This window comes from Squalius cephalus (assembly GCF_949319135.1).
Source record: "Squalius cephalus genome assembly, chromosome: 22".
Taxonomy (NCBI): domain Eukaryota; kingdom Metazoa; phylum Chordata; class Actinopteri; order Cypriniformes; family Leuciscidae; genus Squalius; species Squalius cephalus.
In genome coordinates this window covers 33,199,412-33,214,548 of record NC_137143.1, presented here as the reverse complement: position 1 = coordinate 33,214,548, position 15,137 = coordinate 33,199,412, and the positions used below count along the sequence as shown (strand labels likewise).

The following is a 15,137-nucleotide window of genomic DNA, read 5'->3' as shown; positions in this document are numbered from 1 at the left end:
TTGAGGTAGCATTGTTTTGACCCTAATTACAAGTTTCCAGCAGCTTGTTGACCGGGTTTTCCACCCAGGTTGTGATCCTCAGACATCATAGATTTCATTTTTATATGACAACCTTTTACAGCAGCCCATGTCTGATTTCCTAAAAAACAGGTGTTTTGCCCCCTGGGTAAACCACACATCAATGGAAAGCTTATTTATTCAGCAGATGAATAAATCTCAATTTCGAAAAATGGACCCATGTGACTGGTTTTGTGGTCCAGGGTCACAATAATCCTATTGCAGTTTATGTGTGTTTGTATTGATTTAACTGTGTAGCTACTATATATGCACTGATCTCTTCTTATCTTTGCAACAGCGTCAGATGTTACGAGGATTTGAAGAAGTCCGTACGAGTCTTTCATTGAACGCGAGTTGGGTGGTGTCTGCAGTCGTAGGCTGTTAAAACGGGCTGAGCCTCGTTTATTCTGCGGTGAAGCGTCACTGTAAACGAGTCACATTAAAAACACACAGCAGTGCTAAATAATGAGTATATGAGTGCAGATCTGCAGTCACCAGCAGAGGACGCCACCGCTACCAACATAACCACTGTTCAAGACATCAAATGGAACAATCATTCATTTTAAGTGCTACTTATACAAATTACTTAAAAAAGAAAGGCTGGTTATTGCATCTGTGGCTCCATTAATAGTCTGCATCACTTTTAAGACCCCTCGTCTGCGGTGACTTGTAAATGAGTCACTGAGTTTGAAGTGTGATGTCAGTCTGCTTCTGTTCCTCTATCACACACGTCTCGTGCCGTTATGAAAGGGTTTGAGATGGAAACATGTAGGACGTGATCCGAGATCATCTGCTCTTCGCTGGAGAGAAAGCGTGTTCATTTCTCTCTCACACACTCATTTTGGGTGTGGACGTGCGCCAGAGCTCCCAGTGTTCAATCACAGCACACACACACACACACACACACACTGAGCTGATGACACATCATAAACCCACACATGTAGATCACAGATCGTGTTCTCAGGGGCTTCAGGGACTCGCCGTCCCAGCCAACACGAACGTTTTGCTAACATTCTCATTAAGTTATGAAAACAGTATTTCTGAATGTACTTAAAACTTTGAAAAAAACAAACTTAGATATGTGAACATTAAGGAAATGTATCATTCTTCAAACATTATGGGAACGTTACTTTTTAATGTTTTCTGAACGTTCTGAAACAAGTAGCAACATTTAAAAAACATTAGATGAACGTCCAACTGAGATGTTTCAGGAAAACGTTCGATGAACGATGTATAATGTTTTTGTGCTAATGTTTTGAGAACATTATTAAAGACCAGTTAAGTTTGAGTGAACGTTCTGTTAATTTTACTCTGAGAGAACCTTAACTTAAGGTTGCTAGTGTGATGCCAATGTGTTTTTAGCATGTTCCTATGTGTTTTCCAGGTGTTTTCCCAGGTGTGTTCTGCACCTTTACGTCTCTGTGATCTTCTGACCTCCATCAATGTGTCTTCAGTAAGTGAAAAATATGTCAAAATTAATTCAGAAATGGTGTTGTATGTTGAGTTGAGGGAAGATTCAGAGTGAGTGTGTCTCTTTAAAAGTGCACTTTATGAAACAATTCAGTGAAAAAAAAAAATCGCTTGACTTTACATAAACCAGAAGAAAAAAAGAGAAAGTGAGAGAGAGGGAGAGAGTGTGTGTGTGTGTGTGAGAGAGAGAGAAGCAGCTTGTGGTCAGAGGTTTAACTCTCTCTCTCCGTCTCACACACTCTCAGTCGTTCTCCTGCTCTCGTCCGCTCACACAGGCCGCTCGGACAGGTGAGTGTAAAGCCTCTCATTCCTCTAATGATCACAGATATGAAGTTCTTTATTTGATTGTGTGTGTTTGTCAGCTGGTTTCTCTGATAGTTTTCTCTCATCTCTCGGTGTCTCTCAGTTTTTATTAGATTCACTAGGATGATTCATAGTCTATTTGTGCATCTTTTTAAAGTTGAAGAGACAGTTCAGCCAAAAATTATGATTCTGTCATCATTCACTCTTTCCTCACTCTTTCTGCTGAACACAAAGAAAATTTGAAGAATATTGGGCATCAAGCCACATTGATGTCTATCAACTTTCAATGTATGAAAAAAAAGATCACACGTCTCAACATCTTCTAAATGAAGACAGAAGGTTTTATCTCTTTAATTCTCAATCTGCCGTGACCTTTAGAGTCGAAGCGCTGCAGTTCTCAGTGCTAATTATCAGTGTTTCAGTGGAATGTGTGTGTGTGGGTTTATACGCCTGTGGTTTTGTTCTGGTTGCTGATATATAACACACAACACACATCTGTAAATGTGACGATGACGGCCTCTCAGACCACTGAAATACACACACATGCTGTGATTTCACATCGATGGCAATGATGCTCTTCCTCATTATTTCTGCCTTGTGTTCCAGTACAAACATTCCCAAATCAAGATTTACATCAGGAGCTACACTGACTTTTGATAATAAGTTTTGTTTTCTGATATACTGATCTAAATAAAGTGCTTACAACAAGAAGAAATATCTGCCAACGGAGTCAGGAAAAATAATCTTAATTTAAAGGAAAAACAAGATTGTTTCAGATATTTAAACATAGGCCTTAATTTTTCAGTAACAAGACTGATCTTCAGCCATCTTGCATCTCCAGTAAATGTATGTCTGGTGCTCTTTGTGTGTCGTCAGAAACTAAATTTATTATTTTATTTCAATGAAATGAATGTACTATATTTTAGTTCGATAATTTTTATTTATTTAATGTTTTGTATTTTTAGGGGATTTTATGGAACAAAATTTTATTTCCGCTGTATTTATAATCCATTTATTCACGTTTTGAGCATAGACCTGAAAATTACATTTGCATCTTAAACTGTGGTAAATCTTGAACGCTTTAGAGCGACAGACTGAAGTTTGATCTCTTCAAAGACGACACTTGGCAGATTATTGCTGAAGTGAAAAAAGTTTTAAAGGTGAACTTAAAAAAAGTTTATTTTAATGAAACATTTACTCTAAAATGGCGAGAAAATCAAAGCCATAAATCTAAACAAGTTGTGTACCAAATTTGATCTTGATATCTTAGAAATGATCTTTCAGTGAGAGTGTGTTCGGCTGCAGTACCAAACGCTTCCACTAGAGGAAACTCGTGTCCAATTAATTTCCAATACGCTCATTTTTGACCGTGAGGTGCTCAAGTGTGACTGTTGTTTTCAGGACCATTTAACCTTTTCAAATCATGTCCATGATTTTTTTGTGTGTGTTAACAAAGCAAGTGGCAAAACCTTTACCAAGTTTCGTACCATTCCGATGAAGAAAAAAATTCTACAGATATTTTTATTATTTTTTTCGGAAGAGTGCCGAAGAGCACCAGAGAGTTAAGGCTGTTTAGATATTTGTGCTGGAAACCAAGACAAACACACTGAGGAAGAAGCTCATATTTCCAGTGTTGCTCCGGCTCAGATCCCCAGTGGAGCTGCACTCTTCACTTCTGGTTGAACTGTGCTGTATTTTATCTTCTCTGCTCTGTGTTTTGGTTTAATTGCTGCTAGCAGGTCATTAGCTGGAGAAGGTTGGTTTCTGAACTCATCCACTGGGATCCGAGATGCTCTTCCAGCTGCTGCTCCTCAGTGTCTTCGCCTCGCTCTGGCTCGCCGCTTCGGGAGTCCAGGTGCGTCTGGTGGGCGGCAGGAGCAAGTTGGAGGGTCGCGTGGAGGTGTTTTATAACGGCGAGTGGGGAACCGTGTGTGACGACGAGGTCAACATCAAACTAGCCAATGTCGTGTGTCGAGAACTGGGCTTTTCCCGGGGACTCACCTGGGCTCACAGCGCAAAGTTCGGCGAGGGGCGCGGTAAGATCAGAGTTCGAGTGACTTCTTTCATGTTCCTGTTCTTGTTGTGAATGATTCATCATTGCCAAGAAAAATATCATTAGAATCAGGGTTTGAAATGAACTTTACATTTAACTTTCAACAATTTGGCTACTAAATTTTTAAGTTACCGACCATTCAGAACTTCTACTAGCCAAAAGAAAGAGAGAAAGAAATAAACCAGATAAACTACGTCACAGCTATATATATATATATAATAAAATACCCTAACATTTATATATAATCAAATTTGTATTTCATACTGTCACGTGTCAGTGCATATTTGGACTTTCAGTTTGTGTTTTGATTGGTTCCTGTTTTCCTTTGTTCTTTTCCCACCTCTCCTTTGTTTCTATGGTTACTATCATTATGAGTTAATTTGTCCCAGCTGTGTATGATTAACTATCTCGTTTCGGTTTGCTATTTAAGATGCACCCTTTCTTTCAGTCTTTGTCCTATCTCCCTGTTGTGTTATGTGTTTTCCATGCCTGTCAGCTTGTTCCAGAGTACTGTTATTAAAGTTTGAGTTTGTATCTATAATCGGAGTCTTCAGTCTGTTCCTGAGGAAACCACAGTGTGACAGAAGATCGGACCAACCCAAATGGATGAACGGGTAATGTTCATCTCCGTGGCTCAGGAGAGCCACAACCTTTTAGAATTTTCAAGGGAATTCCTCCGACTCGCCATTTCCAGCTCCCTCGAAAATAACACCTTGAGGACCCTGTTCCAGATCGAGGACTTTCCCGCACCCCACTAACCCACTAACCCCACTGGGTCCATCTCAGAGTCCATTCCAGAGTCTTGTCCCAAGATGGCCACCACCATGCCAGCGCCCTTTGTCAAGATGGCAACCACCACGCCAGAGCACTCTGTCAAAATGCAAAATGGCCATCGCCACGCCAGAGCTTTCTGCCAAGATGGCCGCCGCCACGCCAGAGCCTTCTGCCAAGATGGCCGCCGCCAGGCCAGAGCCCTTTGTCATGATGGCCGCCACCACGCCAGAGCCCTCTGCCAAGATGGCCGCCACTTCTGAGCCCTCAGCTAAGATGGCCGCCACCGCGCTTGAGTCTCCTGTCCCAGTCCTCGTCCAGAGGAAGTGGATTTATTAGACTTCGACACTGAAATACCCTGTCTTCCTCATCACATGTTTTATCTGTCTGCCTGGAACTATCTGTCAGTTCCAAATTCCCACCTAGCCTCTCTCTCCCACCTCCTCCCATCATTTCCTCGTCCCCACCTCCGCTGCTTCCTAGTAGTCCCTCAGCTCACCCTCATTCTAACACCAGTGATGTGGGCTCGCCACGGGTCTGCCAGTCTCCAGCTCCATCATGGTCTGTGGATCCCCGGTCTCCACCTCGGCCCGTCGGTCCATTAACTCCACCTTGGCTCTCATCTCCACCGTTGGCCCATCAGTCCACCAGTTCCACCTGGCTCCCTCGTCCCTCTGGCTTCGCCTTGGTCGTTTGTCGACCTGCCCTCGCCTCAGGACTGCACTCCTCCGGCTTTGCTTCATCCCTCTGGCTCTGTTGGGCTCCTCACTCCCTCCAGCTCCACCGTGGTCCTCTGTCGCTCTGGCTCCACCACGGCCCTCTGGATCCCCACCTGCGCGGTGTTCGCCAGAGCCGTCTGCAGCGCCATGTCCCTCCGGATCCTCAGCATCGCCTTGACTTGTCGGCTCTCCTTCTACACCCTGGTCTCCTCTTCCACCTGCTCCGCCTCCATCAGTCGTCCCGCTGGAGTCCTCAGCCCTTTCTCCACCATGGCTCCTCCCTCTATCGGCTCCTTCATGGTCTCCCGAGCCGCCGGTTCCCTGAACTGATGCCACTGTCCTGGAGGCGTCCCATTCTGCCAAAGCTACGCCCTCGTCAGCCTCCAGGACGCCCACCCCTTTGGATGTTTTACGGCGCGAGGATGCACCTACCTGGAGGGCGGGGAAATGTCACGTGTCAGTGCATGTTTGTGTTTTGATTGGTTCCTGTTTTCCTTTGTTCTTTTCCCGCCACTCCTTCGTTTCTGTGGTTACTATCATTATGAGTTAATTTGTCCCAGCTGTGTATGATTAACTATCTCATTTCTGTTTGCTATTTGAGATGCACTCTCTCTTTCAGTCTTTGTACAATCTCCGTTGTGTTTGTGTTTTCCCTGCCTGTCAGCTTGTTCTAGAATACTGTTATTAAAGTTTGTATCTATAATTGGAGTCTTCAGTCTGTTCCAGAGGAAACCACAGTGTGACGCATGCATTAATTTCTCATTTAAACAAAATCCTCTCATCCATTCCAGCCATCTCCTCCCTTCCTCTCATCCTCATCCTTTTAGGTGGACAGATCAATACAGTAAATAGAACAACCAAAAAATGTAGGATGTTTTAAATTAAAAATGTCTTTTCTGTTAACCAAATGCATTTAATCTTCGCTTTTGCTTCAGTGCAAATGAACAAGCACGCCGATATTTGTTGCGTAGTGACGTGTGTGTTCAAGTAAGCCAGATATGAGCAGATTTTACGCAATACGCTATATTTAATATATCATGATGACTCACGATTTGAGTATTTACACTAAATCTGCGCAGATTTGGTTTACATTAACTTCCCCAGCAAAGTGAGTAAACATAAGTAACCCGCCAAATTGGTTAGTGATTTGACAGTGTTAACCACCACAGTTGATTTGGTGAGTTGGCGGGTGATCATTTCAAACCCTGATTATAATGTAATATAGAACGGATTGAACTGATCTGAATAATGATCTGAATAACTGTATAGCTTATATTGCTGTCAGTGTTTGAGTGGCTCTCCGTCTGTTCAGGCCCGATCTGGCTGGATAATGTCTCGTGTTCGGGCAGTGAGAGCTCACTGTCGGACTGTCAGTCTAACGGTTGGGGTGTGACCGACTGCACTCACGCTGAAGATCTGGGTGTCATTTGCAGTCCGGATCGTCCCAACCAGGGTCACATCCCACGTTACCAAGAATCAAGTCCAGCTTCTCCACCTCAGCCCTCCAGCCAGCTCTCGAACACTCTCGCCAGATCACCTGCCAGTTCACCCGCCAGTTCACCCGCCAGTTCACCCCGCCAGCGTGGCCACGAGATCGGGCTCCAACGCAGCAGCCAGGGCCCGTCCTCTCCTCAGATCCACGGACACCAGATTCAGCTGCGCAGGAACGGGCTCGAGAGCGTCGCTAATGGCCTGCCGCGCGGACACCAGCTGCCAGACTTCCTGCGCAGCCGGGCCTCGTTCAGACGCACACAGGAAGTGACACGCGGTCAGAACCTTCCTGAGAGACCAGAGCCGGTTCACAGTCCTGAGCCGCAGCACAGTAACAGGATGGATCTGGACTTCACCAACACAGACGAACAGGTCAGAACTCATCCTTCCCTCAGGTCATTTTGACCCGATTACTATTTTACTATTTATTTATTATTTATTGATCAAATCTAGTAATTTAAATGTAAATAAAAAATATCAAAATCTCCACAAAAAATGCATTAAAAAATAGAAAAAATATTATCAAAATGAAATAAAATAAGCTTTCTGGACAAAAAAAAAAAGTATAATTTAAGGCCTTCGGGTCATTTTGACCCGTGAGGGAAGGATGAGGGTTACTGTTTCTGAAAGAGTCTCTTCTGCTCACCAAGGCTGCATTTTTTATTAAAAATACTGATACATTTAATACTTAAAAAAATACTCTCTCTCAGTTCACTGCATCGGTCCAGCTGGAGGAAGTACGTCTCCGGCCCGTTCTCGCCGCCACACGAAACTCTGCCATGGTAACAGAGGGCGTGGTGGAGGTGAAGCATGCTGGGAAATGGAGGCAGGTGTGTGAGTGGGGCTGGGACCAGAGCAGCAGTCGTGTGGCCTGTGGCATGCTGGGATTCCCTTCAGCAGGACAGCATGACACACGCGTGTATCGGTGAGTATGTAATGAACTGGCATGTTCTGATGATTCATTTTCTGATTTATATTCTAATGATTCATGTTTTGATTCGTGTTCTGATGATTCATGTTCTGCTGATTCGTGTGCGGATTCTTTTGCTGATTCGTGTGCGGATTTGTGTTCTGATGATTTGTGTGCTGATTCGTGTGCCGATTCCTTTGCTGATTCGTGTGCTGATACGTTTTCTGATTCGTGTGCCGATTCCTGTGCTGATTCGTGTGCTGATTCGTGTTCTGATGATTCGTGTTCTGATTCATGTTCTGATGATTTGTGTGTTGATTCGTGTGTTGATTCGTGTTCTGATTCGTGTTTGATTCGTGTGCTGATTCATGTGCTGATTAGTGTTCATGACGTCATTGATTGCGTTTGTTTAATTGACTTCACTAACATGCTGTGAGCAAAAATTTGACTTACTTGTGAGACTAGTCCAAGCAGTTTTTACAACTTGGACTAATCTAGACTAATCTAAAAACAGGTTCAAAGGAATATTCTGCTACTATAACTTTTACATGGATGATCCGACTTGGTCAGTGGTCGGTTTAGGCGGTTGACCAACTGAACTAGCAGATGATCCAGACTTGGACATGATACAGCAGCTGAACACCAACACCAGACCGCCTGAACATCACTGTTGCCTTAAATCACCAACCCTCGCTGAAAACGGCTGACTTCTGTTTGCTTCATCAGTGTCAGTGTGAGATTTCAGGCTCCTGTTGTTCCGCTGATCCTCTTAACTGTGCGTTTCTAAACGTGACTGGAGAAAATAACCCTTCCATCATGAGACTCTTAAATATTCCATAGACTGTGTGATTAATGTCAGATTCAGGAATAGCAGCATGCGCTAAAACGAGCTTGTCCTCTAATCACATGTAATTACGTGATTCCAGTGGAAAAACATCAGCTGCCTCTCGTATGTCTCCTGGCTTCTCTCTGGCGGGATCTCAGAATATCCCAAAATATCACAGAATATCACAGAATATCTCAGAATATCCCAAAATATCACAGAATATCTCAGAATATCCCAAAATATCTCAGAATATCTCAGAATATCCCAAAATATCTCAGAATATCTCAGAATATCACAGAATATCACAGAATATCTCAGAATATCCCAGAATATCCCAAAATATCCCAGAATATCTCAGAATATCTCAGAATATCACAGAATATCCCAAAATATCACAGAATTTCTCAGAATATCTCAGAATATCACAGAATATCCCAAAATATCACAGAATATCTCAGAATATCTCAGAATATCACAGAATATCCCAAAATATCACAGAATTTCTCAGAATATCTCAGAATATCACAGAATATCCCAAAATATCACAGAATATCTCAGAATATCCCAAAATATCACAGAATATCTCAGAATATCCCAAAATATCTCAGAATATCCCAAAATATCTCAGAATATCTCAGAATATCTCACAATATCACAGAATATCCCAAAATATCTCAGAATATCTCAGAATATCCCAAAATATCTCAGAATATCTCAGAATATCTCACAATATCACAGAATATCCCAGAATATCACAGAATATCCCAAAATATCACAGAATATCACAGAATATCTCAGAATATCACAGAATATCCCAAAATATCACAGAATATCTCAGAATATCCCAAAATATCTCAGAATATCTCAGAATATCTCACAATATCACAGAATATCTCAGAATATCCCAAAATATCTCAGAATATCTCAGAATATCTCACAATATCACAGAATATCACAGAATATCCCAAAATATCACAGAATATCTCAGAATATCACAGAATATCCCAAAATATCACAGAATATCTCAGAATATCACAGAATATCTCAGAATATCCCAAAATATCTCAGAATATCACAGAATATCCCAAAATATCACAGAATATCCCAAAATATCTCAGAATAACTCAGAATATCCCAAAATATCTCAGAATATCACAGAATATCTCAGAATATCACAAAATATCTCAGATTATCTCAGAATATCATATAATATCTCAGAATATCTCAGAATATCACAGAATATCTCAGAATGTCATATAATATCTCAGAATATCTCAGAATATCACAGAATATCATATAATATCACAGAATATCACAGAATATCCCAAAATATCACAGAATATCTCAGAATATCACAGAATATCCAAAAAATATCTCAGAATATCTCAGAATATCACAGAATATCACAGATTATCTCAGAATACCTCAGAATATCACAGAATATCTCAAAATATCACAGAATATCCCAAAATATCACAGAATATCTCAGAATATCACAGAATATCCAAAAAATATCTCAGAATATTTCAGAATATCACAGAATATCACAGATTATCTCAGAATACCTCAGAATATCACAGAATATCCCAAAATATCACAGAATATCTCAGAATATCACAGAATATCCAAAAAATATCTCAGAATATCTCAGAATATCTCAGAATATCACAGAATATCCAAAAAATATATCAGAATATCTCAGAATATCACAGAATATCCAAAAAATATATCAGAATATCTCAGAATATCTCAGAATATCACAGATTATCTCAGAATACCTCAGAATATCACAGAATATCTCAGAATATCACAGAATATCACAGAATATCTCAGAATGTCCCAAAATATCACAGAATATCCCAAAATATCTCAGAATATCACAGAATATCACAGAATGTCCCAAAATATCACAAAATATCCCAAAATATCTCGGAATAACTCAGAATATCCCAAAATATCTCAGAATATCTCAGAATATCCCAAAATATCTCAGAATATCACAGAATATCTCAGAATATCACAGAATATCTCAGATTATCTCAGAATATCATATAATATCTCAGAATATCTCAGAATATCACAGAATATCATATAATATCACAGAATATCTCAGAATATCACAGAATATCTCAGAATGTCATATAATATCTCAGATTATCTCAGAATTTCACAGAATATCATATAATATCACAGAATATCACAGAATATCCCAAAATATCACAGAATATCTCAGAATATCACAGAATATCCAAAAATATCTCAGAATATCACAGAATATCACAGATTATCTCAGAATACCTCAGAATATCACAGAATATCTCAAAATATCACAGAATATCTCAGAATATCATATAATATCTCAGAATATCTCAGAATATCATATATAATATCTCAGAATATCACAGAATATCACAGAATATCTCAGAATATCACAGAATATCACAGAATATCTCAGAATATCACAGAATAACACAGAATATCTCAGAATATCTCAGAATATCATATAATATCACAGAATATCTTAGAATGTCATATAATATCACAGAATATCTCAGAATGTCATATATCACAGAATATCTCAGAATATCATATAATATCTCAGAATATCTCAGAATATCATATAATATCTCAGAATATCATATAATATCACAGAATATCTCAGAATATCTCAGAATATCATATAATATCTCAGAATATCACAGAATATCTCAGAATATCTCAGAATATCATATAATATCACAGAATATCTCAGAATATCATATAATATCACAGAATATCTCAGAATATCATATAATATCACATAATATCTCAGAATATCATATAATATCACATGATATCTCAGAATGTCATATAATATCTCAGAATATCTCATAATATCACAGAATGTCATATAATATCACAGAATATCTCAGAATATCATATAATATCACAGAATATCTCAGAATATCATATAATATCACATAATATCTCAGAATATCATATAATATCACAGGATATCTCAGAATGTCATATAATATCTCAGAATATCACAGAATATCTTAGAATATCATATAATATCACAGGATATCTCAGAATGTCATATAATATCACAGAATATCTCAGAATATCATATAATATCACCGAATATTTCAGAATATCTCAGCGAACAGGGAACATTCTGTCGTCAAGTTATGAACAAACGTTCATCCAATAATAGAGCATTCGTTAATAGAGCGTTCGTTAATACAGCTTCTGTTTGAAGAATGATACAATGTTAATGTTTCCTTAAACGTTCACATAACAGAAAAAAGTTTCAAACGTTCAAAGAACATACATTAATAAAGTTTTCATAACTTTTGTTAACCATAATCATTTATTATTATTATATTGTTTAAATGAATACATGTTTAGCTAACTGTGATTTGTAAATGTACATTTCTGAAATGCATAACTAAGACACTGTAACCGTAACACTGTAAACTGTAATGTGGACTCATGCAGTTTCTGTAAAGCTGCTTTGAAACGATGTGTATTATGAAAAGCGCTATCCAAATAAATGTGAATTGAATTGAATTAATAGAAATGTTTGCAAAACGTTCTCCAAGTATATTTTTGTAATGTGTCCTGCCTTCCTCTTGCTGTAGAGTAAACTCTCGCTCGACACGATCTCTAAAGCCACAGAGTCTGAGTCCTGCCGTAAATAACCTGAGAAACACAGGCTTGCTCAGTCTTTACACAAACCTCAGTGTGTTTTTCTGGCACTTCTGTCCTGCGCTTCAGCTTCTGTCTCAAGTCGAGTCAGCTTTATTTATTCTGCGCTTTTTACAACACTGAGTGTTTCAAAGCAGATTTACAGAGATAACAGGACAATAATGCAACAAAGTTTGTGTCTAGAAGAAAATAGTGTCACAGTCCAGCTTCAGTAAGTTCAGTGATGGGTCATTTTTGCTGTAAGAAAGTTATTAATTTAGTTCATATATACATACAGCCGCTCTGGAGAAAACCGTGATGACGTCTCAGTTCAGTTCTCATATCTGATCAACTTTCTCTCATCAGCACGTGTGTTTTCACTGAAATCAGCCGCTTCTGTTCTTCTTCCTGAGCGCAGTCATAACACTCACGCGTGCGAGGAATATCCTGATGTTGAGAGGAAGCGTGTCGGGATCTGCCCTGTAATGACTGAGACTGATTAAACTCATGAGCCGTCGTCTTCATCAGTGCCGAGAACGAACCCAGAGACCTTCCGTCTCAGCACTCAGAGGAAAGCCTCGGGACCCGAGCCGGATCATGTGTTCTGCACCGTCTCTACTCTAATGAACTAACAAATAAATATCTTTTACACTCTTGAAAATAAAAGTTCCTAAAGGGTTTTTGCAGTGATGCCGCCACAGAACCTTCCAGTCATCAGTTCCTAAAAGAAACTAATAATCTAAAGATTTTCCACTGTAAAGAAGCTTTTGTGGACTGGAAAGATTCATGGATGTTAAAGGCTCTTCATGGAAACATCGATGCCAATAAAGGAGCTTTATTTTAGAGGCTGTGACTGTTTCAGTGCAGAATACAAATACTAAAAATCAAACAATTATTAAATCAAGAGACATTTACAGGAGATGCAAAATCGATGCCTTCTTAGAAACTTGAGTTTGTGCTTTAAACAAATATCTGATATGGGGTCAGAAGAATAACCTCACTTTCCCTTTGAATTAAAGTATAGTTCTGACCCTGACAGATATTAGTTCTTATTTTGCTTCTTATATCTTTCGTCTCCTGAGAATGTTGATATGCTGGTTGCACTGGAGTGGAAACGAGACAGAATCCTGAGGAAGAAAGTGCTAGTCTGCTGTGTGGAAGTGAGTATTGTTCTGTGAAGAGCTGTAATTTATTCCTGGTTTAGTCTCTGAGGGTCTGACTATATTAAACCGAAGCCGCAGTGATCCTGAGTGATGTTTAATAGCCGGGTTCGCTCCGCTGTGTCCGGACTCCACCCGCCTCATCCCGCTCCTGCTCAAACACTCTCTCCCGCTGGGAGAAAAGCACCTCGGAAGAAACTCTCACTGCTTTGTTGATTAAATGTGTTTTCGTTTCAGGGCATGAAAGCAATTAAATCTTATCGTTGGATCTTTATATTTAAAGATCATAATTTACGGCTCCAGTCTGACACGAGCGCACGAACCGCCAGTCGGATTCTCTGAAGAGGAGCTTTAATAGAAGGATGTTTGCTTTAGATGACGAGACTCCCAGTGTTTTGCACAGAACAGGTTGTTAAAGTGATTCTCTGTAGGAATGATGATTGTCCAGAAGCGTCTGTGAGTGTTGATGTTATGAAGCGTGTGGATGTTCTTCAGATCTGAGGAGGAGAAGATGTGGACGATGCGGTTGTTAATGTCTCTCTCTTGTCACACTATTTCTGAAACCTGACACGCAAACACCAGAAACACACACACACCAAATCTGCAAAAACACACACTAATTCTCGGCCTTCGACTCAGTTTTCAATTGCATAAAACACTTTTTGCAAACCACAACACACACATACACACACACACACACACACACACATCTAACGGGAAGTTTCTTGATTTTCTTTTTCAAACACAAACTATCAAAACACCACAGTAATTCATCAGAGCCTCACACACACACTCACTCACACACACACACACTCACACACACACACACACACACACACACACACTCACACACTCCTCTCACACACACACACTCACACACACACACACACACACTCACACACTCCTCTCACACACACTCCTCACACACACTCACACACTCCTCTCACACACACTCACTCATCGCTATACTGAACACCAGCCAATCATGGCTTTAGAATAGGCCTATAAAAGGTCAAAGGTCGAGTTATAGGTGTTCGGACTGTGTAAAACTGTATTCATAACCACAAACGCTTACAGTAAAACAATAAATAGTTTGGTTTCGATCTTGCTTTCGTGTTTACTGGGAATTTTTCAACATCTCTGCCGATTACTTTCAGTCTTGTACAGAAATGTTTGTGAAAGAAGAGCTTTAGGTTTTGAATAACTGTGTGTGAATGATATATCAGAAATATGATATTATGGCGAAGGTGTTTGCAACGCAAGACAAACGTTTGCCTTGAGATGTTTGTGATATTCTGAATGCAGTTCTTCATTTTGCAAGAGATGTGAGACATTTTGCTTTGTGTGCAAATCTTGGATCTGTGTGTAAAGCTTTGGGGAAAAAAGGCAAAGTTTTGAAAATGTGTGTAATCAGTTGAAAAAAACTAATGCAGTTCTTCTCTTGAAGTGTGTGTGTGTGTGTGTGTGTGTGTGTGTGTGTGTGTGTGTGTGTGTGTGTGTGTGTGTGTGTGTGTGCTCTCAGGTCATGTGACTGCTCTCAGCCAATGGCGGGTCTGCGTGAATCCGCTGTTGATGTGGCAAATAAGTGGTTTCCTACAGTCAGACGGACCACCAGCACTCAGACACACTATATATATCACACACTCCTGAACGACCAACACACACACACTTCTGCTCTTACCGCGGTGCATTTCCAAAAGCATGATGG

General features: G+C 40.0%; 1 protein-coding gene across 1 annotated transcript in view; it reads left to right on the top strand.

Moving 5' to 3' along the window:
- Window positions 1-1,681: 1,681 nt before the first annotated feature.
- The window catches only part of LOC307150412 (lysyl oxidase homolog 4-like), a 32,986-nt gene continuing 19,530 nt past the window's right edge, over window positions 1,682-15,137 (top strand). The window contains exons 1-4 of the mRNA XM_079857632.1: window positions 1,682-1,815; window positions 3,570-3,866; window positions 6,686-7,236; window positions 7,575-7,789. Of these exons, the coding sequence (XP_079713758.1) occupies window positions 3,620-3,866; window positions 6,686-7,236; window positions 7,575-7,789 (1,013 nt within the window). The 5' untranslated portion in view covers window positions 1,682-1,815; window positions 3,570-3,619. The remainder of the gene's footprint in view (window positions 1,816-3,569; window positions 3,867-6,685; window positions 7,237-7,574; window positions 7,790-15,137) is intronic.